Source organism: Maniola hyperantus, chromosome 21, assembly GCF_902806685.2.
Source record: "Maniola hyperantus chromosome 21, iAphHyp1.2, whole genome shotgun sequence".
NCBI lineage: Eukaryota > Metazoa > Arthropoda > Insecta > Lepidoptera > Nymphalidae > Maniola > Maniola hyperantus.
This window is the reverse complement of record NC_048556.1, coordinates 11,555,101-11,580,836: the sequence shown is the minus strand read 5'-3', so window position 1 is coordinate 11,580,836 and position 25,736 is coordinate 11,555,101. Positions and strand designations below refer to the sequence as shown.

The 25,736-nt window shown below is 40.4% G+C and overlaps 1 protein-coding gene and 1 long non-coding RNA gene across 2 annotated transcripts; both read left to right on the top strand.

Moving 5' to 3' along the window:
* Positions 1–1,856: 1,856 nt before the first annotated feature.
* Positions 1,857–25,596, top strand: flr (actin-interacting protein 1 flr). Its single transcript, XM_034979925.2, has 13 exons — positions 1,857–2,009; positions 2,117–2,329; positions 8,515–8,662; positions 9,244–9,424; positions 9,989–10,108; positions 10,647–10,811; positions 11,022–11,223; positions 12,031–12,159; positions 13,353–13,459; positions 14,185–14,287; positions 14,983–15,155; positions 20,313–20,463; positions 22,301–25,596. Exons 1-13 carry the CDS (start codon positions 1,994–1,996, stop codon positions 22,408–22,410), a joined length of 1,818 nt encoding a protein of 605 aa, XP_034835816.1. The 5' UTR covers positions 1,857–1,993; the 3' UTR covers positions 22,411–25,596.
* Positions 15,654–17,349, top strand: LOC138403818 (uncharacterized). The gene is made up of 2 exons (XR_011237975.1): positions 15,654–16,556; positions 17,149–17,349. It is a non-coding gene; the product is annotated as an uncharacterized lncRNA (long non-coding RNA).
* Positions 25,597–25,736: the final 140 nt, after the last annotated feature.

Sequence of the window (25,736 nt, the reverse complement as noted above, 5' to 3'; positions counted from 1 at the left end):
TCAAAAGATCTGCATTTAATAAGGACAAAAGTAGATTCATAACAATATCTTTAAAAAATCGGCCAAGTGCGAATCAGACTCGCGCACTGAGGGTTCCGTACTGCAATCGTATTTTATCGACATTTTGCACGATAAATCAGAAACTACTGACTAGATCTCGTTCAAACCAATTTTCGGTGGAAGTTTGCATGGTAATGTACATCATATATTTTTTTTAGTTTTATCATTCTCTTATTTTAGAAGTTACAGGGGGGAGACACACATTTTACCACTTTGGAAGTGTCTCTCGCGCAAACTATTCAGTTTAGAAAAAAATTACATTAGAAACCTCAATGTCATTTTTGAAGACCTATCCATAGATACTCCACCACACGTATAGGTTTGATCAAAAAAAAATATTTTTGAGTTTCAGTTCTAAGTATGATGAGCCCCAAAATTTATTGTTTTTTTTTTCTATTTTTGTGTGAAAATCTTAATGCGGTTCACAGAATACATCTACTTACCAAGTGTCAAAAGTATAGCTCTTATAGTTTCGGAAAAAAGTGGCTGTGACATACGGACGGACATACAGACAGACAGACATGACATTATACATTTATAAGGGTTCCGTTTTTTGCTATTTGGCTACGGGACCCTAAAAAATCTATAGCATCCATTAGCATCTTTAAAATTCATCGGCACCGTAATAATCGTTTTTTTTTATATCACGTAGGTATAAGTTTTGAAGTGATCGCTCTTTATATTATGTTTTCTCAAGGATTTACTTTATTAATCGCGATTTTTCAAACAGAAATTATTTAAATCACACAAACACTCGGACATACACCCTATACCCTATCTGTATTGTTTTGCCAAAATGTATCGCGTAAAGTTTTATGGTCTCGTTTTGGTGGTGTCGTCCGTCCCTCCTGTTGTTTATGAATAGGTTTTCTGTACCATGTGCGTTCGAACGCAACATGAGACCTCATAGTAACATTTGTGAATATGGGTTGTAAGTGTTTACGCTTTTGCCTTTCTCGATCCTTGACCTATTGTTTCGTTCACGTAAAAACAATGATCTATTGTCCTTTTATTGGTTGCTTACGCACTTTCTATTCCTGTTTTTTCTTGAACTTATTGATTATTTATATAAGTTCAAGTTAGTTATAAGTATTAATACGATGCATTGCAGAGCGGCCGCCCCTAATATGTGGCCGCTCTAGGCGCGGGCCTATTGTGCCTAAGGGCAAATCCGCCACTGGGTGTGGATCTAGGTTCCGACTTCCGACATGGTTCCGACGTTGTCTGACATCAACTTCGGAACCTAAATCCTAAATCAATGTTTGTGCAAAAAAATATCATCATCATCATGATCAACCCATCACCGGCTCACTACAGAGCGCAGGTCTCCTCTCAGAGTGAGAAGGGTTTTGGCCATAGTGGACATAGTCTACCACGCTGGCCATGTGCGGATTGGTAGACTTCACACGCCTTTGAGAACATTATGGAGAACTCTCAGGCATGCAGGTTTCCTCACGATGTTTTCCTTCACCGTTAAAGCAAGTGATATTTAATTAATTAAAACGCACATAATTCCGAAAAGTTAGAGGTGCGTGCCCGGGATCGAACCCCCGACCTCCGATTAGAAGGCGGACGTCCTAACCGCTACGCTATCACTGCTTCAGAATAATATGCAAAATCAAAGTGCATTTAAATTTGATAGAGAAATAAAACAGTTTTTCATTCCTGTGCATAATGATGGTGAACATTTTAAAATAATAGATTTTTCTTTGATTTAAAACTTATCAATTAATCATCACAAATATCGATTTTTCTTTAATCGTATCTATCGGCTGGCTTCACATCACTACCCGATGTCACGTCACGTCATTTTTCGGGAGGCTATGGATTGTATCGGCTGATTTGTTTTTGTAAAATTAAACTAAAAGTACTGATTTTAACTTATTTTTATCGGTGTCAGTGTGTAAAATAGATATTAATACGTGTAATTATAATGTCATATTCGAATAGTAAGTAGTAATCGAGTGTATGTGGGTGATTGTGAATTCGAAAGCGTGTTCAAGACTCAAGATTGAAAAGTATTTTTTTGGTAGTGAGATAGTGATTGTTTTTGCAGAGTATACGTTCGCGGCGTTGCCGAGGACGCAACGTGGTACGCCTCTGGTGCTGGGCGGGGACCCTAAAGGAAAAAAATTCCTGTACACTAACGGAAATTCTGTGATAATACGAGACATTGAAAATCCGGCGATATCGGATGTCTATACTGAACACTCCTGCCAAGTTAACGTAGCGAAGTACTCGCCTAGCGGGTTTTACATCGCTTCTGGAGGTAAGAATATTATATTAGACTGTAGTCCGCGTAAAACAAGTAGTCCTATCTGAACACGAGCACATCTCAGCCGGGCTTTCATCCTTAGTCTATGACCTGCGCAGATCGCTATGAATCATGCTGCAACTTCAGATTGGAGTACTTGTTTTGCACACTATACCACTTGACTTTTTTCTTGGAATTAGCGGTTTGCAGGGCTCTTGCAGTCCCTGTATTTCTTTGACCTTTGTTGATATATTTATTACTATGTTATGCCCGCGACTTAGTCCGCGTGAGTTTAGACTTTTAAAATTCCCGTGGGAACTCTTTGAATTTCCGAGATAAAAAGTAGTCTTTGTTCTTCCCCAGGATGCAAGCTATATCTGTACCAAATTTCGTCAAATTCGGTTAAACAGGTGGGCCACGAAAAGCTAGCAGACAGACAGACACACTTTCGCATTTATAATATTAGTATGGATTAAAGCATTGTCATATTTTATTGCTAAAATATACACACAACTTCAAGAACTTAGAGATGCATGCCACGTATCAAACCCTGGGCCTCTTGAGTACAGTATGCGGCAGAAAGTAAGGTACATATCAGCCTTTAGAATGACATTTTGGCTTTTTAGAGCATTGTCTCTGTTACTTATACCTATATGACATTTTGTTGGTCTCAACAACTGAGACAACGCTCTACAAATCTGCTATCTCCTTCTAAAGAGCCACACATCTCTACTGGCACTTACCATGTGTTGATGGGTAAAATAAACATCTAACCTTCATACCAACAGTTGAAGCTATGAAACTTGACCAATAAAGAAATTATACCATATATAGACCAAGGTGTGTGTATGTATGACTCATTTACCTTATCACCTTATCTGTTACATAGCCTTTTACATTATGCTCTGATTGTATAGAAATTGGTACTGATTCATTGGTATTTGCATCTTTTTCTTACCAATGTGATAAGAAAAGGAGAGACAAATATAATTTAACTAGCCGATGCCTGCGACTATGTCCGCGTGGAATTAGGTTTTCAAAAATCCTGTGGGAACTCTTTAATTTTCTGGAATAAAAATTAGCCTATGTCACTCTCCAGGTCTTTGACTACACCCATGCAAAAATCACGTCGATCTGTTGCTCCGTTGCGACGTGATTGATGGACAAACCTACAGACAAACACACTTTCGTATTATAATTTAATTTCGTATAAGGGTACTGATGTAGGCCTAGGCTTTTTCAAACGTTACATCCTATTTGCCCTATCAATTGAAATATCATATTGCAATGATGTTATATAGTAGCTTATCAAGTTATCTTTGTGAATCATGAAAATATTTTATCTTCAATCTCATCATTGTTTTTGTAGATATTGTAGTAATAACACTCATAATCATCATCGCCAAACTGTTGATATCATTAAAAAACCGATTAGCTGCAACCCTTCGGGTTCTGTACCATTGTAGCATGAAATAATACTTTTTTTTTTTGTGATGTAACCATAAAGTCACTTTGTACGGATTTTTTCTAAACGATGCCTTTCATGATTCTAGGTCAACGGGAAGTATCCTATAAGTTTTGATTCCCTTTAGTAGTCTTGACAGACATGACAGACAGACAACTAAGTGATCCTATAAGGGCTCCTTTTTCCTTTTGAGGTACGGAACCTTAAAACCATCATAGCATAGACATGTAGAGAAACCTAGAGGTTTAAAAATCAGCTTTTTACTGCAGACTTTCAACTTTCATAACAAGTAAGAACCCATCTGAAATGCATATCGCGTGTCTAGAATATTATCTCTGATTATTATTATTTACTTTATAAATAAAGTTGAAAGATAATAATTTTATAATACTCGCATGACTGAACGGCATTTATCAATTACATACGACACTAGCTTATGCTCGCGACTTCGTCCGCGTGGACTACACCAATTTCAAACCCCTATTTCACCCCCTTAGGGATTGAATTTTCAAAAATCCTTTAGCGGATGCCTACCATGATAGCTATCTGCATTCTGCATGCCAAATTTCAGCCCGATCCGTCCAGTAGTTTGAGCTGTGCGTTGATAGATCAGTCAGCCAGTCATTCAGTCACCTTTTCCTTGTATATATTTAGATTGTTATTATTTACTTTATAAATAAACACTAAAGGTAATCCTAATCCTAATCCTAATCCATACTAATATTATAAGTGCGAAAGTGTGTCTGTCTGTCTGCTAGCTTTTCACGGCTCAACCGTTCAACCGATTTTGACGAAATTTGGTACAGAGATAGCTTGCATCCCGGGGAAGGACATAGGCTTTTTATCCCGGAAAATTGAAGAGTTCCCACAGGATTTTTAAAAACCTAAATCCACGCGTACGATGTCGCGGGCAACAGCTAGTAATATTATAAATGTGAAAGTATGGATGTTTGGATGTTTGTTACTCAATCACTCAAAAACTACTGGCCGTCCAGTAGTTTTTTTTTGGCTGAAATTTGGAATGGAGATAGATTATACCCTGGATTAACACATAAGCTACTTTTTATCCCGGAAAATCAAAGCGTTCCCGCGGGATTTTTAAAACCAAAATCCACGCGGATGAAGTCGCGGGCATCAGCTATTTCATAATGCTCGTGTGACTGAACGGCATTAATCAATTACATACGACGCTCATGTTTGTGGTTTTGTTGACATCGCCTATCGTGCTATACAGGAAACATTGAGGAAACCATGCATGCCAGAGTTGTCCATAGTGTTCTCAAAGGTGATCATTTTTTTTATTTTTATTCAGATACAAGTTAGCCCTTGAATACAATCTCACCTGGTGGTAAGTGATGATGGTTTTTTTTTAAAGAGATAGCGAGCAAACGAGCAGGCGGGTCACCTGATGTTAAGTGATTACCGCCGCCCATGAACATTTGCAGCACCAGAAGAACCGCCGATGCGTTGCCGGCCTTTTAGGAATTTGTTGGTCCGCCCCTTGAATAACCCCATGTTGTAATCTAGTGGGAACACCGCCGATGGGAGTTGGTTCCACAGTTTGCACGTGCGTGGAAAGAAGGATCTGGCGCAGCGGACGGTCGAAGTGCACCAGACACCCTGGTGGTGAGGGTGAAATTCCTTACGGTGGCGCGCGGTGCGGAATCTAAGATGGAAGCGGGCTAACTCAGGATCGAATCCCGAATCTCCCAAATACGTCCGGACATCTTAACCACTGGGCTATTACCGCTTACTATAATAACTATGTAATCTAAATATATAAAAGGAAAAGGTGACTGACTGACTGACTGACTGATCTATCAACGCACAGCTCAAACTGCTGGACGGATCGGGCTGAAATTTGGCATACAGATAGCTATTATGATGGAGGCATCCGCTAAGAAAGGAATTTTGAAAATTTAACCCCTAAGGGGGTGAAATAGGGGTTTGAAATTTGTGTGGTCCACGCGGACGAAGTCGCGAGCATAAGCTAGTATCTAATATTAGTATAGTGCATTCAAAATAAACTGGCATATTTCCACTTGAAACCGTCATTAACAATAACAGTAGGATTAAGTCGTGGCGGGTGAATTCCTTTAAAAAAGAATGGGCTCTATGAGTGTTTGGCTTATTACCCCTATTGTTTACGTGGCATGTCGAGTGTAATCCTATTGTTATTTCATCCTATTATAGTTCACGAGATACAGCCCGCTGACAGACGGACAGCGAAGGCTTAGTAATAGGGTCCCGTTGGCACCCTTTGGGTCCGGAACCCTAAAAATGTTGAAAGCATGGAAATTCGTAAGTGTAGCGTTTGGTTTGTCACCCGAGATATTAGAAATCGCGTAATGATACGTCTCGGCTTGGATGCTGGCCAAATGGACCGATCTTAGATTAAACTATGTTTAGATTCTACTCCCTACACACAAATATGAGTGTTGGGATGTAGAAACTTTAATAGTTCTCTCACGTGTGTCTGTCTGTATGTTTTTAGGGTTCCGTACCTCTTCTTCTTCTTCTTCTTTGGGGCTATACAGGTCCTTGATATCCCTGAATCACTGCGACCGTCTCCGATCTATTGTGTTATGTACCTCAAAAAAAAGGAACTCTTAAAGGGTCACTCTTGTCAGTCTGTCCGTCGTGTCTGTCAAGTAAACCTATAGGGTACTTCCCGTTGACCCAGAATCATGAAATTTGGTAGGTAAAAGGAAATAAATCCAAAAACCGTGAATTGGTGGTTACATTACAGAAAAAAAATTAAAATGTGTTCATTCAATTTTCAAAGTAAGAGACCATATCAAGTGGGTATTATATGAACGGGTTGTACCTGTACCTATATTCTAAAACATATTTTTATTTATTTTTATGTATAATAGTTTTTGATTTATCGTGCAATATGACGTAAAAATACGACTGAATTACGGATCCCTCGGTGTGCGAGTCTGACTCACACTTGGCTGATTTTATTTACAACAGCATTTTCTTGCGCTAATAGACTAATTTTAGCGTATGAAATTATCTAGTTTCACGGGAAAATATAACGATAGATGAAAGTCCCGCAAATTGCTAATGCGTGTGACCGCCATTTTAGTGACGTCAGCTCTTGACTGAAGTTTCGAGCTGATGATATATTTTTATTTCGGCTGACGTCAAAATGATGTCATTTCGATTCTAATGAGACTTGGTTCCATGTCATGTCGCTGCGTCTGCGGGTGTAGCGACACTAAGTTAGTGTCATGTCGCTGCGCCTGCGGGTGTAGCGACACTAAGTTAGTGTCATGTCGCTGCGCCTGCGGGTGTAGCGACACTAAGTTAGTGTCATGTCGCTGCGCCTGCGGGTGTAGCGACACTAAGTTAGTGTCATGTCGCTGCGCCTGCGGGTGTAGCGACACTAACTTAGTGTCATGTCGCTGCGCCTGCGGGTGTAGCGACACTAAGTTAGTGTCATGTCGCTGCGCCTGCGGGTGTAGCTACACTAACTTAGTGTCATGTCGCTGCGCCTGCGGGTGCAGCGACACTAAGTTAGTGTCATGTCGCTGCGCCTGCGGGTGTAGCGACACTAAGTTAGTGTCATGTCGCTGCGCCTGCGGGTGTAGCGACACTAACTTAGTGTCATGTCGCTGCGCCTGCGGGTGTAGCGACACTAAGTTAGGTCATGTCGCTGCGCCTGCGGGTGTAGCGACACTAAGTTAGTGTCATGTCGCTGCGCCTGCGGGTGTAGCGACACTAAGTTAGTGTCATGTCGCTGCGCCTGCGGGTGTAGCGACACTAAGTTAGGTCATGTCGCTGCGCCTGCGGGTGTAGCGACACTAAGTTAGTGTCATGTCGCTGCGCCTGCGGGTGTAGCGACACTAAGTTAGGTTATGTCGCTGCGCCTGCGGGTGTAGCGACACTAAGTTAGTGTCATGTCGCTGCGCCTGCGGGTGTAGCGACACTAAGTTAGGTCATGTCGCTGCGCCTGCGGGTGTAGCGACACTAAGTTAGTGTCATGTCGCTGCGCCTGCGGGTGTAGCGACACTAAGTTAGTGTCATGTCGCTGCGCCTGCGGGTGTAGCGACACTAAGTTAGTGTCATGTCGCTGCGCCTGCGGGTGTAGCGACACTAAGTTAGTGTCATGTCGCTGCGCCTGCGGGTGTAGCGACACTAAGTTAGGTCATGTCGCTGCGCCTGCGGGTGTAGCGACACTAAGTTAGTGAACAGACTTTATTTTACAAACCCAGTTAATGGTCGGATACGGTTCGGTTACCATTTTATAATAATTTCCGTATCAAGGACAACTGTTACATTTTGTTACTTAAAATACATTATTTTAAGAGGACGTTGACTCTACAGTCGTTGAGTCACACGCAGATTTGGCGGGTTCTTCAAGTCTGCTAATTGATTTTTCCTTGGAAACTAAATTCGGTTGATAAATAAATAATAAATCCATACTTCCATACTAATATTATAAATGCGAAAGTGTGTCTGTCTGTCTGTCTGCTAGCTTTTTACAGCTCAACCGTTCAACCGATCTTGACTAAATTTGGTACAGAGATAGCTTGCATCCCGGGGAAGGACATAGGCTACTTTTTATCCCGGAAAAACAAAGAGTTCCCTTTTAAAAACTATATCTACGCGGACGAAGTCGCGGGCATCCTCTAGTAATAAATAAATAAACGTTTATTTGCTGGAATGTGAGTACCCTATTTCGACTTTGTAGGGAGCCAGACCTTGACTATCTTTTGTTTGGTTACAGATGTATCAGGCAAGGTTCGTATCTGGGACACTGTCAACAAGGAGCATATCCTCAAGAATGAGTTCCAGCCCATCGGAGGACCCATCAAAGATATAGCGTGGAGCGCGGACAGTCAGCGTATGGTGGTGGTGGGAGAAGGGAGAGAGAGGTAGGTAGATCTAAGGGTAGTACGCGACGGGTCGACATGGAATCGCGGGAGGGCGCCCGTTCGGTACTTGCTCGATGGCTCTTTCCCGGGGCGCCTTCTTGACTCCCTACAAGTTCTTTTCTTTCTGCTTCCTTGTCTCCATCAGGTCACTCTTCCCATTCTGGGGCAGACGACACAGATACGGGAGATTCCTGTCGCCGTTCGTGGTGTCTGTGTTACCCACATCCTCTCCTGTCATTGCGTATCTGTTTAATCCTCGCTCTAGCTCCCCTCCTCTGTGCTCGTCGCATCTTCTTCCTCGCTTCCTTCCTCCTCTTCTCCGTCGTCGCTGCCGCACTTCACAGCAGCTCCTCCTTCTGTGCCACGCGTGCGTGAACTCCCGCAGTCCTCGCAAGTTCTCCGAGGAGACCAGGTCCAGGTAGTACACCGGGCCAACCTCCACATTTACCATCCCATACAACATCTTGCTTTGGAGGTCCTCATACAAACTGCACTCCCACAGGACACCACAGTCGCACTCTACAGTCGAAACCAATGCAAGCGCCACGGAAAAATATTCCTTATATTTGTATAATTTCCAGATTCGGTCACGTGTTCATGTCGGAAACGGGAACATCAGTGGGAGAGATCAGCGGCCAGTCCAAGCCGATCAACTCCGTGGACTTCCGCCCCAGCAGGCCGTTCCGCATCGTCACCGCTTCGGAGGACAACACCATCGCCGTGTTCGAGGGGCCCCCCTTCAAGTTCAAGTGCACTAAACAGGTAGGCAGAGCAGTACCCTCCCTCTCCCCCCCTGACGTGATGACGTAGATCTGAGACATGGTCGCTAAGTCTGGACTTCATAAGAAGGCTCAGAGTCACTCAGCGGGCGATGGAGTGTTTGCTTGGAGTTTCTCTACGTGAGCAAATCTGAAATGAGGAGATCCGTAAGAAAACCAGAGTAACCAACATAGCTCAACGGGTTGTGAAACTGAAGTTAGAGAAGAAGAAACGAGCAGGCGGGTTATCTGATGTTAAGTGATTACCGCCGCCCATGAACATTTGCAGCACCAGAGGAACTGCCCATGCGTTGCCGGCCTTTTAGGAATTTGTTGGTCCGTTCCTTGAATCTTGTAATCTCATAGGAACACCGTTGAAGGGAGTTGATTCCACAGTTTGCATGTGCGTGGAAAGAAGGATCTGGCACAACAGACGGTCGAAGTGCACCAGACACCCAGGTGGTGAGGCTGAAATTGCTTACGGTGGCGCGCGGTGCGGTTGTAGAAAAATGAGGGTGGAATGAGGTCAAAAAGCTCTTCAGAGTTTGTAATATGTTGTTTATTCCAGGACCACACTCGCTTCGCTCAGGCGGTGCGCTACAGCCCAGATGGAAGCTTGTTCGCTTCAGCTGGTTTTGATGGCAAAATCTTCCTCTACGACGGTGCCACGTCCGAACTGAAGGGGGAGGTAGGACTTTTAACTTGGATTGTAATTTTTTTCATTTACAAGAAAATACAATTTAAGAGCATTTAAGAACCCCATATCTGTTCATAGTCATTCCAACGACTGATAGATAAGAGATAGAGAGAAAAAAAACCGGCCAAGTGCGAGTCAGGCTCACGCACCAAGGGTTCCGTACTATAGTCGTATTTTTTCGACATTTTGCACGATAAATCAAAAACTATGATGCATAAAAATAAGTTAAAATCTGTTTTAGAATGTACAAGTAAAGTCCTTTCATATGATACCCCACTTGATATAGTTATCTAACTTTGAAATTTTTTAAATACTACCACAAATTTACGGTCTTCGGGCTTATTCCTTTACTTGTGCTATAAGGCCTACCTATCTACCAAATTTCATGTTTCTAGGTCAACGAGAAGTACCTTATAGGTTTTCTTGACAGACTCGACGGACAATGGGACAACAAAACAAAGTGATCCTATAAGGGTTCCGTTTTTCCTTTTGAGATACGGAACCCTAAAAATCATGTTTCCCATTCTAGATTGGCTCCCCAGCCCACAAAGGCGGTGTGTACGGTATATCGTGGTCGCCGGACGGTAAGCAGCTGCTATCCTGCTCGGGCGACAAGACTTGTGCCATATGGGACATTGAAACGAGGGAGAGAACTACTACTTTCAACATTGGCACTGCGGTGGAAAACCAACAGGTGAATTTGACATTTCAAAGAATAATAAACGCTCGCTTCGCTCCTACACATTTTGTGCACACACACGAACACACACACACACGCACTATCTGACTTGAAACAACGTTTTAATGACCGTTGATAAAAAGGGGACCTACTTATTAATCTCGTAAAATTAACAAAAAATGCGACGCTCGCTACGCTCGTGCTTAACTCTTTCCTTCTCCGCAGGTATCCTGCCTCTGGCAAGGCAAGCACTTACTCTCCGTGTCGTTATCCGGGGACATCAACTACCTGGACGTGGCCAACCCGGACACGCCGCTCCGCGTGCTCACGGGCCACAACAAGCCCATCACCTGCCTTGCTCTGCAGGGCAAGGGCTTGTACACAGCCAGCCACGACGGCGCCGTCACGCTGTGGGACGTCGATACAGGTGTGTAGAGACCTTTGTGACCCTCTTGTTACACTTATTTTGATTCATCATCATCATTCATTCAGAATGGGTCTCCTCTCCGAATAAGAAGGGTTTGGCCATAGTCTACCACGCTGGTCTAGTGCGTCTTCACTCTGTGGGACGTCGATACAGGTGTCTCTACTCTCTACCTTTATGTCCTTTTTTTAAAAATAGACTCGCGCTTGGCTGCAATCAGACCTGCTGGCATGTGATGATGCAGCCTAAGCGCGTTTGTTTTAATATAAAATGACTAATATTCCCCTTTCCCCTCCAACTAAGCGTAAAGCTTGTGCTAGGAGCAGGTACGTCAATAGTGCAACGGATGGGGTTTGAACCGCCGACCTTTCGGAATTCAGTCCGCTCCTCAACCGTTGAGCTATTGCGGCTCTTAAACCTTTACCTAGAAGATGTCTATTCAGTCTAGTTTTACAGATACCTATGAGATGTAATTGGTAGGAATCTCTTGGGTAATTGAATTGAAATTGAAATTGACGTTACTATTATTTTAACCATTTACTTATATAACCATCTACATTCTGCAACACAGGTTTTTTCCTAGTGCCGAGGGTAGGAAACTCGTTCTCTTACCTATAATTTTAGTATAATATAAGATATAATATATTAAGTCCTTAGTTTAAAAAAAAAAAAACTTGTAACTGCCTTCTGCAATACAGGGTTTTCCTAGTGCAGAGGGTAGGAAACTTGTTTCTTGTGTCTAAATTCTAAATTCTAAATTCAAAATAAATTATTCTTATTCTTATTCTTATTCTTATATTTTGTCCTCAGGTGAAGGTCGCCGCGTGGGAGGTCAAGGTCACGGCAACCAAGTCAACGGAATGCGGACCGGGAAAGATGCAACTTTGCTCACGTGTGGCATCGACGACACTTTGCGGAGAGCCGTGGCTAGTGCTGAAGGTGGGTGTTATAGGTATTATTTGTGACCTTAGTTGGAGGTCGTAAGGTCAAGGTCACGGCTACCAAGTCAACGGAATGCGGACCGGGAAAGATGCAACTTTGCTCACGTGTGGCATCGACGACACTTTGCGGAGAGCCGTGGCTAGTGCTGAAGGTGGGTGTTATAGGTATTATTTGTGACCTTAGTTGGAGGTCGTAAGGTCAAGGTCACGGCTACCAAGTCAACGGAATGCGGACCGGGAAAGATGCAACTTTGCTCACGTGTGGCATCGACGACACTTTGCGGAGAGCCGTGGCTAGTGCTGAAGGTGGGTGTTATAGGTATTATTTGTGACCTTAGTTGGAGGTCGTAAGGTCAAGGTCACGGCTACCAAGTCAACGGAATGCGGACCGGGAAAGATGCAACTTTGCTCACGTGTGGCATCGACGACACTTTGCGGAGAGCCGTGGCTAGTGCTGAAGGTGGGTGTTATAGGTATTATTTGTGACCTTAGTTGGAGGTCGTAAGGTCAAGGTCACGGCTACCAAGTCAACGGAATGCGGACCGGGAAAGATGCAACTTTGCTCACGTGTGGCATCGACGACACTTTGCGGAGAGCCGTGGCTAGTGCTGAAGGTGGGTGTTATAGGTATTATTTGTGACCTTAGTTGGAGGTCGTAAGGTCAAGGTCACGGCAACCAAGTCAACAACATGCCCACAACCCTAATAGACAGTGGCGTAACAAAAATGCTCGTTTTATCAAATTGCGAATACCTAGATTTGATTTCGAGGGTCGCCGAACATGCAACAAATATGCGCCTCCCATGGGCAATATTGTAAAAAACTGCGCGCTCGCTTCGCTTCCAATCTCGCATGGCAGGCAAAACTGACATCGGCCGGCTCTGAATAAAAAACCGACTCGCATTGGCCAATTTTCGGGCGGTTTTTGAAAGCTGGATCTGCGCGTGATATCAACGCGGTAGAAAGTAATTTACATCGACCTTTAGAAGGAGATAGCGGATTTGTAGAGCGTTGTCTGTGTCACTCATACCTACATGACGTTTTGTCGGTCTCAACGACAGAGACAACGCTCTACAAATTTGCTATCTCCTTCTAAAGGTCGATGTACATTAGTTTCGAGCGCGTACTGTAGAACGTTTTGTATGAAGCTCGTATGAGATGTAACCTTAAAAGTTGTGTTGTATAATTCCAGGGGAAGTCCCGTCGTACACGGAGAGCGCCACCACGCTGGGGGCGCAGCCCCGGGCTCTGGACTACCTCGTGGATGAGGATCTTAGTATCGTCGCCACTGTCAAGGAGGTAAGAAAGAGAGGCTATAGATTAAACACTATTTAGGAAGAGAAAGAAAGAGATAAAATGACTTTTTTTTTTTTTTTTTTTTTTCAATTCATTATAGGTGTACGCTTGACCACAATCACACCTGATGGGAAGTGATGATGTGGCCTAAGATGGGACGCGTTTACCTAGAAGACGCCTATTCACTCTTGTTTTAAAGATACCCAGGTTGTAATTGGTAGGAAACACATATCGCGGAAGAGTATTCCAAACCTTAGCCATACGTATGAGGAATGATGACGCAAAACGTTTCGTGCGTGTAGATGGTATGTCGACGACATAAGGATGGAAACTCGCCCGACGTCTTGCGGTTCGGTGGTAAAATGGTGAAGGGGGGACAAGATCGAAAAGTTCCTGAGCACACTCCGAAATATATCCTATAAAACACTGATGAGCCGGCGACCTTGCGGCGGTGATCGAGACTTTGTAGTTTCGCCAGTAAAGGGGAGTCTTTGCCTATGAGTCTCCTAGCTCGACGATCAACAGCATCCAGAGCCGCTAGTTGGTACTTAGCGGAGCCATCGAAGTGTGACTGATACTACATGATATACAAAATTATTTGATAATATGCTGCAAATTTATTTGCGCTCGAGCCTTTCGCTCAGGATTCTGGCGCGGAATTCAATACAAACTGTCGCGACAAAATAACAATTTTGCAGCCTTGCATAACAAATAAGTATTTCTTCCAGTTAGCAGTGATAGTGGGCGTTAACAAGCAATCCACGCTGCCCATCAACTACGAGCCTAGCTGCGTCAGCATCGACCCTAAATCGAAACACGTTGCAGTTGGTGGTAAGTGCAACCCTTATTTCTAACTAGCTTTTTGACGACCTCCCTGGCGCAGTGGTGAGCACTGTGGTCTTAATAGTGGGAGGTCCCGGTTTCGATTCCTGGCAGGGGTTTGGAATTTTATAATTTCTAAATTTCTGGTCTGGTCTGGTGGGAGACTTCGGCCGTGGCTAGTTACCACCCTACCGGCAAAGCCGTGCCGCCAAGCGATTTAGCGTTCCGGTACGATGCCGTGTAGAAACCAAAGGGGTATGGGTTTAACAAAAACTGCCATACCCCTTCCAGGTTAGCCCGCTATCATCTTAGACTGCATCATCACTTACCACCAGGTGAGATTGCAGTCAAGGGCCAACTTGTATCTGAATAAAAAAAAAAAAAAAAGCTTATTTTTTTAATAATATTCCTTGTTGAAGTACGAGGATGGTTCTTACGAAGAGAAAAATTTAAAAAAATGCCTGAAAAGGTTCGTAAAGAAAGAAAGGAGGAAGATTCGTAATTATAATACATAAAAGTCATTTTGAACTTTAATACCATACCACAAAGTTTAAGTTTTAGTGGAGGGGTTCCGGGAAGACAAAACAATAAAGAATCAACTGTTGTTAGGCGGTACGAAGTTCGCCGGGTCAGCTAGTTTTTGATATATTTCACTTAAATTGTTATAATTAGTTCATTTAAAAATGGAGACTTCTCAATTCCAGGTGGTGACAGCAAAGTCCACATATACTCTCTACAAGGAACTGCTCTAACCCTGGTGACAGAGTTGACTCACCTGGGCGCCATTACTGATGTACGCTATAGCCCCGACTCTACCTACCTAGTCGCCTGCGACTCCAACAGAAAACTCATCCTCTACACCACTGAGGAATATAAGGTAACGGTTCACGCTTGACCAAATCTACCTTTACCAATAGGTTGTTTATAAAAAGAGGGTAAAAGCCTGCGAAGGAAATTTATCGGTATCTCTTTTCGTTTGGGAGATATTCAAGGTCAAAAAAAAGTAGTTTCAAGGTCACATAGTGGTAAAAAATTCAAAGTTGTCAACAGAAACTTCTCCTCAACTCTACTGACTAATATAAGGTAAGCTTACTTTGCTAGTGTTATCTTAAGAAAAAGGGGGTAAAAGTCTCAGAAGAAAGTTTTTCTATATCTCTTTTTGTTTGGGAGATATTTGTAACAGAAAAGTCCACATCTACTCCCTACAAGAGACTTCCCTCACCCCCGTGACAGAGCTGACTCACCTGGGGGCCATTACCGATGTACGCTACAGTCCCGACTCTACCTAATTAGTCGCCTGCGACTCCAACAGAAAGCTCATCCTCTACACCACTGAAGAATATAAGGTAACGGTTCACGCTTGGCCAAATTTAACATTACCAATGGCGCTAATTCTGTTGTACCCTAACCTAAACCTAAACTAAATTTTAGATTCTTTAATTTTAGGATTTCTATTTCTAAGCTGCATTCGCAATTTTGCTTCAACTAAATTTAAACATCCTAAATGGCCGTCTAAAATGACGTTTGAATTGAATAGTAAGTGTTGCTATTTAAGATAACAAGAACTGCACTAATGTTGTGTTTGATTTTCCCCTTTAATCTTAAAACTATTTTTCGCGAAAAATATCGAACGATGTTACTTGAAATACAAAAATAATAACTTTACTTGATTTAATTAGGTCGAATCACAATAAAAGTGTCGAAAATTGAAGTTTTGTTCATTTTATCGTGTGAAGTAGGCTTAAGTCTTTGATCAAAAGTGCTAGAACCCAGAGCCGTAAAACCAGTTAAAAAACTGATCTATTATTTTTGTTGCAAATATAATTTCTAACCTAATTTCTTTATGTTTTGTGGTTAAAGAATCTTAGTTTTTGTTACAAAACTTTGTGAAAATAGTGGTTATGTGCATAAAATAGATAAAAGCAAAGAATTTTGCTTGGAATCTTACCTACCTACCTTACCTCGAAATCACCGAGGTACCTAATTGTCAAACTCTTGCTAATAAGGAAATCAATGCAAACAGATGAAAAGCAATCATTCTAAATAACTGACTGCCACAGAGTACATTGAATATACAGGTAAAGGAATATACAGCGAGGAAGTTCTGAAACTTGGCGGTATACTTACAAATCTGGCGTGCAAGGACGTGGAACGAGGTATCCATGAATTCTGCTATGAATTCAACAAACTAAGGCGGTAATGTGATTTAAGGCATGAAAGTACCTACAAGATCAAGATTGAATGTATATACCTACGTGTATAATAATAATAATAACAGGTAACAGCTGGTATCATCATAATGATCAACTCATTGCCAGCTCACCTCTCAAAATGAGAAGAGTATGGCCATAGTACACCACTCTGTCCAAGTGCAGATTGACAGACTTCACACACCTTGGAGAACACTATGGAGAACTCTCAGGCATGTAGGTTTCCTCACAATGTTTTCCTTCATGGTTAAAGAAAGTGATACTTAATTGCTTATTAAACAGCTAGTACATATTATAATATAGCAAAAAATGGAAGTGTAGCATACCTATATAAAAATAATAATTACAGGCAACAGTTAGTATCATCACACGATCAACTCATTGCCGGCTGACTACTGAGCAAGGGTCTTCTCTCAAAACAGGAAGTTTGGCCATAGTCCACCACTCTGGCCGAGTGCAGATTGACAGATTTCACACACCTTTGAGAACTCTCAGGCATTTAGGTTTCCTCACAATGGTTTGGTTCACCGTTAAAGAAAGTGATGCTTAATTGCATAGTAAACAGCTAGTATGCATAGCAAAAAATAGAAGTGTAGCATACATTAAACCTTTCAACACATCATCATAACAAACTTTCAACGTTGATAATTTTTATTTCAGCCCATTTCATGAAACCAAGTATATGGAGTCTGCGAGTTAAAAAGATGTTCCGTCCACTCATCTACCAAAAATGAACAGTTGTTTCCTAAACTTAATTTTTATTTAAATGTTATTGAAATAAATATTAATTATGTACAGTACAGAATGAAACATATGTTTATATTTTATTATTTTATTTAATAAAAGTAATTGTTAATCATCTGATTGAAGTTTTCTTGCTTTTGTTAGGAAATTCTTGCCTCCATCATACTGAGCAGCTGTAGTATGACTAAGTTGTACTACTACTACCTGAAAATGAAATTTATAATCTATAGGTATAAATAGTTCAAAATTAGTTTTCAGTCCCTATTTATATCAATTTCAATGCAGACTTCGCCATAACAATTATAAAAACATTTTTTGAGGTTAGCATATTCTTTGGCTAAAATCTATAGAGTACCTATACTTTGAATTAGCTCAGACTAGACATAGTTAAAACATAATACTTTAAGCATATATGTGTAGAGAGCATACTTTGACTTTGCTCTGACTTAAGTTTCGGTTAAAACGAGACAGATTTATGCCAATGATATAACTCTGTCTCTTTTATCAGTATCTTAAGTCTATGCAAAGTCAGAGATCTATAGATTTCAAACTAAATAAAGGTTGAGTCTATAGATTTCTGTATTAATTTTTAGAATTATAGGTATGTGTGTAGAAAACTTTAGTCAGCTAGTTTTCAATAAAATAGATCTAGAAAAGATAAAAGAAATCAAATTATTTTTTGACGTTATTTCTCTTCTAACTATGGGTTCCATACCTCAAAAGGAACCATTATAGGATCACTTTGTTGTCTGTCAAGAAACCCAAGGTCAACGGGAAGTACCCTATACTTCCCGTTGACCTAAAGGCAGGTAGCTAGGTCAGTACATCATCATCATCATTATCAATCCATCGCCGGGTCACTACTACTGAGCACGGGTCACCTCTCAGAATAAGGTGTTTTGGCCAAAATCTAGCACACTGACCAAGTGCGGATTGGCAGACTTCACACATTTTTGAGGACGTTATGGAGAAGTCCTAGCTTTTCTCTCTCTCTCTTCTGTACATATTATGTAAATGTAAAAATATAAACTGACTGACTGACATCAGCATATAAGCTGCTGACTCCTGAGTCTAGTAATTTATTAAGCGGCTGAGTTTAAAAACTTGAGAATTTGCATGTAAGGAACGTTTACTTTAAGTAGGTATATAGACCACTACGACATAATTTTCAGATACTTACATAGGTACTTATTCCACCCGAACAAAGCTGGGGCAGGTACAACTCAGGCAGGTCAGCTAGTTAACCTGAAATGTGATACCCATATGGGTATGGGTATACCTATATAGGTAAACTCAACAAGATCCTATCATGATATGTTTAGGAATTACAAGATGTATCTACTAGGTACTTCTCAACTAAAACTTATCAGATGATTAAAGTGAACCCAGGCTAAGTCAGTTAGCTGTAGTTGTCTATACTGCACTGTACTGTAGTTAGCAAGTACCTACTTATGCAGGTAATAGGTAGTCTTTCAAGCAGGTATCTACTGAGTTGAAAATAAAGAAGTAACTGGGTACTACTCAAGTACTTAGTTCAATACTAGGGGTATGTAAGTATAAGACATAACTAAATGTAAAATCTGTTAATTAAGCCTATAAATAAACCTTTAGGTGAACTCATTAAGATTTTAGAACTTAAACTTTATTATAAGTACCTACCTCTACCACCACACTTATTCTGCTTTATTTTTGATATGTTTAGCAATAAGTAGTAGGTAGTAGGAATTAATCTCATTGATAATGATAACAAGGCATCAAGTTTTACCTTGGCATACCTAATTGGCAAAGATTTTGTTCACACTAATATTTAGGTAGCTACCTATGCAAGTTTTTGTCTCTGGGTATGTTCCTTTATGCATCTAACCTAGTTGGGCACAGAGATTTTTCACAAGGACACATACTAGTGAAGGATATACTTATAGGCTACTTTTATTAGGTAGGTAGGTAAGCTAAGTACCTACAGAAAAGTATCCTAGTCCCACAGGATTTTCGAACAGCTGCCACTTGCTAGTTAAGAAATAAGGAGACTTAAGGATCTTAGGTTTGCCTTGCTGAAGCCGCCAGGATGTCTGTGGAGGTGTCTGATACTCTTAGACAACAAAGTAGATAACCAACCTAATTATTTTTTGCGAATTAACGACGAGCCAGAGAAACCACGTATATTTCCATTTTATAAAGTTTAAATTAAATTAAAACACTTAAAAGACACTTTTTTTATCTTAAATATAACAATTCTAAACTCAAATAAAAATATTTCTTTCAAAACACGTCCATTTTGCCATTTAAGCAGACTCTTTAAATTTAGTGGGCACCTCGCGAGGTCCACTCTAATTTTAGAAAATTTTAGGTTGACGTTTCTTAATTTAGGCATTTAGTTCGTGCAACAGAATAACTTTTGCTCTTTAAAATCTAAATTGAATAGTTTAGTGCTGTCAAATTCAATTTTAGGTTAGACCTGTCATTTAAGTGGGTTTTCAGAATAACACACCTTTCTAAGTCTAATATTAGACATTTTAAAATTAGAAAACCGCCTAGAGAATCGGCCCCAATATTTTGATTATAAAAAGAGGGTGAAAATCTGCGAAGAAAGTTGTTCGGTATCTCTTTTCGTTCAGGAGATATTCAAGGTCAAAATAAATAGTTTTAAGGTCACATAGTGGTAAAAAATTCAAAGTTGTCAACAGATATTTTTCAACTTTACTGACTAATATAAGGTAAGCTTACATTGTGGCTAATTCCGTTGTACACAATCTCTAAACTAAAATGGCACGTCTAAATCTATTGCTATTCTTTCATAATGTTACTTGCGGAAAAGGAGAGCACTAGATTTAGACCTATTAATTTAGTTAGATTAGAGATTGTGTACTAGAGAATCGGCCACATTGCTAGTGTTATCTTAACAAAAAGGGGGTAAAAGTCTGCAAAGAAAGTTTTTCAATATCTATTTTCGTTTGCGAGATATTCAAGGCCAAAAGGAAAAGGTTTCAATGTCATGCAATGAAGGATTAAACCTAATAGAGAATTCGTAGTCTTTCTTGCCTTCTACTGAACTTAACTAAATAACCCAAAATTCTTTCCAGCTCGCCCACAACAAAGAGTGGGGCTTCCACACCGCCCGCGTTAACTGTGTCGCGTGGAGCCCTGACGGTACCCGCGTCGCCTCGGGCTCCCTCGACACCAGCATCATCGTGTGGAGTGTGCAGACGCCCGCCAAGCACGTCGCTGTCAAAAGTGAGTAGGCAAGAATGTGTCAAGGTATGAAAAAGGCAAGAATTTGTGAAATGATGAGCGGAAGGTTGAAGGATACTTTTAAGGAAGGAATGAATGAAAATTGAAGGTATGAAACAGGCAAGAAATTGTAAAATGATGAGGGGAAGTTCGTAGGATATTATTTATGAAGGAATGAAAAATCTACGTTGCTTTCAAATAAGGCAAGAATGTGTCTTAATTCGGTGATTGTAATTGTTTCTTCCAGTGTGTGTGTTTCTTCCAGTTAAGCTGTGATATGTGATGCCTAGTAATTAGGACGTCCGCCTTCTAATCGGAGGTCGAGGGTTCGATCCCGGGCACGCACCTCTAACTTTTTGGAGTTATGTGGGTTTTAAGTAATAAAATATCACTTGCTTTAACGGTGAAGGAAAACATCGTGAGGAAACCTGCATGCCTGAGAGTTCTCCATAATCTTCTCAAAGGTGTGTGAAGTCTACCAATCCGCACATGGCCAGCGTGGTAGAGGATGACTAAAACCCCTGTAACTCTGAGAGGAGACCCGTGCTCTGTAGTGAGCCGGCGATGGGTCATCTTTATTTCAGATATTACATCCATTTTGTTAGTAATAAAATTAATTGCTAATGTCTATGTTAGTAAGTAGGCTCCTTTATGAACCATTTTATTTGTCTATGAATCAACCACCCGTGAGACACTGAGAGTGCATGTGCAAACCAACCCAGTGTCTCATAAATGGATTATCTAGTTTTCCAGATAATGTTTTCGGAATACCGTTGGAACTACCTCGGATTCCAAGCCGCCAAGCGCTTACGAGCACGAAGAAACTAATATTGTGTTTTTTCTGTTTGTGTGGAAAAAAAAAAAAAAAATCCGCTCATCACTGAAGCTGCTCGTTTTCTCATGATTGCATAAAAATCGTCGGTTTGAGCCTCCGCAAACATCAGCGACGCACTGCAGCACCTCGGCAGCCCCATCAGCACTCTGAATCCATTGTTGTATTGGACACGCAAGTCGTTGTAGGCCCTCTGCGTATATGACACCCACAGGTTGCACACGTAGAAAGTTTAATTATTTTATTTTATTTTATTTAACAGGAAAACTTACAGCTAATATAAAAAAAATGAATAGGTAAAAACAGATGAAGATTAAAGCTAATGACAAGTTTTCACAGATAGAATACACATAAGAATAACAAAAAAACTCGACGACTGGGGGAGAGAAAATTCAGGGAAAAGTAATAAAAAAGAAAAAAAAAAAACGTGAAACGAGATCTGGCCAACGAATTATTTAACTGAAGTATGAGCGTTAAAGAATTCATTGGCCAGAGCTTTCCGAATAGTGGTACCAGTGATGCAGAATAGGTCCAAATTTTTGTCATTTTTACAAATTTTATCAAACGACTAGCTTATGCTCGCGACGTCGTCCGCGTGGACTACATAAATTTCAAACCCCTATTTCACCCCCTTAGGGGTTGAATTTTCAAAAATCCTTTCTTAGCGGATGCCTACGTCCTAATAGCTATCTGCATGCCAAATTTCAGCCCGATCCGTCCAGTAGTTTGAGCTGTGCGTTGATAGATCAGTCAGTCAGTCATTCAGTCAGTCAGTCAGTCAGTCAGTCACCTTTTCCTTTTATATATTTAGATGAGGCAGATCTAAGCATAAACGAGTATGCATAAACGATTATGATGATGATGATGATGATGATGATGATGATGATGATGATGATGATGATGATGATGATGATGATGATGATGATGATGATGATGATGATGATGATGATGATGATGATGATGATGATGATGATGATGATGATGATGATGATGAATTGTTTGTTCCAGACGCACACCCCCAAAGCCAGATCACGGGTCTGGCGTGGGTGGACGACGAGACGTTAGCTTCGGTGGGCCAGGACGCCAACACTCGCATCTGGAGCCTGCCCAAGGCTTAGATTATTGTATTTATTTGTTCTTTTCACTCATTTACTGTTTATTTATTGTTATTTTACGATATATTTGTGGTCTATGGATTTATCTATGGATTTTTCATGGATGTAAGCTAACTCTGTACAAAATTTCATCAAAATCAGTTGAACGGTTGGGCCGAGAAAAGCTAGCAGACAGACAGACAGAAACACTTTCCCATTTATAACGAGTACCTACCTATGGATTCTCAGCTAGCAACTTTTACAGACCCGAACGAACGTTTGGCTCGCTGACAGACGGACTGACGGAATGCTGAGGCTGAGTTAGGAGGCTTTTCCTCGGTGATAGGCTTCGGCCGTGGCTAGTTGCCACCTTACCGCAAAGCCGTGCCGCCAAGCGATTCAGCGTTCCGGTACGCTGCCGTGTAGAAACCAAAGGGGCATGCCGCATGGGTTTATTAAAAACTGCCATAATCCTTCCAGGTTAGCCCGCTTCTGTCTTAGACTGCGTCGTCACTTACCACCAGGTGAGATCGCAGTCAAGAGCTCACTTGTATCTGAATAAAATATATGTTTTCTTACTTAATATTAATAATCAATCTATGCGTAAAAGAATCTGTCGATACGAAACGACGTTGTTCATGATTCCGAGTCAACGGGAAGTACCCTATATCTTTTCGTGATAGACACGACAGACAGATAAACAGACGGACAGACAGACAGACAGTCAGACAGACAAAGAAGTGATCCTATGAGGACTCCTTTTCTCTGGAGAAACGGAACACTATAGAATATGATCATAAGGTGTCCAAACTAAGAAAGGGAAATCGTATCCGCCATATTGTGAGTTGTGACGTAGGGCGTCACAATATGGCGGGGTCGAATAAGGCAAGGCAAGAAAATGTTTGATTAAATATATTTTGGATTTCGTCGTGACTGGACTGACTGGACCGGACCAGACCAGACCAGACCAGACCAGACCAGACCAGACTAGACTGGACCGGACCAGACCAGACCGGGTTGGACCGGATCGGATGGGACCGATTCGATATATTTCATCCTGGCTGGATGAAATATATCGTAAAGTAACAATACTTTCTGGAGAGATTAAACTCGAGAGTTTATTTATATAAGCCTGTATAATATACTAACATATTTATTTGCTATACTTATATTATTTTAACTGGTTTGTGACGCCTGTTACTAACATCGGTAAAAACGCATTTTAAAAATCTTTCAAAAAAGTGTATTTAAAGTCAAAATGTATTTAATAGTCGATCTCGTTTAAGAATGGTAATTTTTTATATAATCTGTACTGTATGATACTGTAATTTTATATATATTTGGATATCGGTGCGCATGACCGATTTTTTTTAATAAATCGGTCGGTTTTGGAAAATTGGTCAGACAAAGTATGTTCGCATAGCTATGGTCGTATGGTATTAATTATATTCGTATTTTATTAATTTAACCGATTTATAATATATAACTAGCTTCGTCGCTCTGGGCTGGTTTCCGCACTTAAACGTTTCCGTCTGTTGTGCGTATATAACTAGCTTATGCTCGCGACTTCGTCCGCGTGGACTACACAAATTTCAAACCCCTATTTCACCCCCTTAAAGGTTTAATTTTCAAAAATCCTTTCTTAGCGGATGCCTACGTCATAATAGCTATATGCTTGCCAAATTTCAGCCCGATCCGTCCAGTAGTTTGAGCTGTGCGTTGATAGATCAGTCAATCAGTCAGTCAGTCAACTTTTCCTTTTATAATTATGTATTATTATAATTATTATAAATAATAAAATTTACGAAGATGTTACCTGTTGTTTTGAGTTGTTGTTCTCGTCGCAAAAACATGGTCACCCCAAGCGAGCGTCTGTGAGCGAACGAGATGGCTAGCGTAAATTGTGCGCGCTCTCGCTCGCGCGGCTCGAATCAGCTGGTGAATGCGGTCATTCAACTCGGTGTCCAAACTTGCAGGATTTTAAAGTATTTTTTGGTCAAAATATAACCCGTAGTAAAAATGATTGCAATCGATTCTGTTACTGATTCTGAACAAACTACTTTCAAGTTTTGCGTAAACTAAAACCAACGTTGTATATTTTTTTGTGATGATTAAATTTTTTAGATCTTCAATTAAGTTTACGGATTCTTATCATCAAAAATACTGGTTTTAGTATCATTTCTAATTGTAACATTTTTTTTCGGTTCAAAAATCGGTTAATTCTAAAATCGGATATGCGCATCTAAAAGTTTAAAACTACTTGCTATAAGTCATAACGGATATGTCCTATAGATACCTAAAGTATTGAAATAATATACTAAGTATAAAAAAAACAATTTGTATGAGATTTAGATTGTATCTAAAATATTTTATTAGTTAAAGTCATAGACTAAAGGAAAAAGTAGCCAATTTAAAAAAGAATTCGATATATTAATACGGAATTTCTTTAAAATATCCGTGAAAAATATCAATAATTTGTCAAAATATTGTTGGGCATACATGGTTTTTTTTATTTTCAATTTATTTATAGGTATACAGATTTTTAAGTTATTAGAATCCCAGTGTTGATGAGACACGCGGTTGACATGATGTTTCGTTATTCGTAGCGCAAATACAGTATGTCCACAGATTTATTTATATTTTCAACGAAAAACAAACTGATAACTTTTAATAAATTAAACAAGTATCCTATTGTACATTTAAAACAATCAATCTTTCCTGTATTGGCCCTCAAAATTGTTATGGTAATAATTAATAAAAATGCTCAGTTTGAGATCGACTATTCCGTAAGGATTCCGTCTATTAATTTCCTTAAGTCTATGACTAAAGTGTGAAACGCATTTAAGCTTGTCCTATAATTGTAACTAAAACTTAACTAAACCCTATTATAAGTCCCGCAAATTGCTAATGCTTGTGGCCGCCATTTTAGTGACGTCAGCACTAGACTGAAGTTTTGAGCTGATGGTATATTTTTACTTAAATATACGTCAAATGAAGTCAAAATGACGTCATTTCGATGTTAACGAGAAATGGTTCCAGCGCAATAGCAATTTGCGGGACTTATAGTAGCTCGCTAAGAACTAAATCGTAACTTCGGAGCAGTATTTTTGTACGACCTAATTTTCTAATGGATTTTGTCGATTTTTTTACATGATTTCTACTAAAATGATAATAGTTGTGTAAGTGATGAATAAATCGTGTACACTTGTAGTTTTGATGTTTTATTTTCTTTGTTGGTACACAGTATACACAGAATAGGGTCTTGGACTTAACTAATAAAGTGAAGTGGTTTTTTGTATAGCGGTAGTTTATGGGGAATTCATTATTAAATTCAAATTAAACAAATAAAA

Bases quoted from the DNA above. Each gene is read 5' to 3' on its own strand.
- flr (XM_034979925.2), top strand. The intron at 9,425-9,988 runs GTAGGCAGAGCA...TGTTTATTCCAG, and splicing joins AGTTCAAGTGCACTAAACAG to GACCACACTCGCTTCGCTCA. The intron at 11,224-12,030 runs GTGTGTAGAGAC...TTTTGTCCTCAG, and splicing joins GCTGTGGGACGTCGATACAG to GTGAAGGTCGCCGCGTGGGA.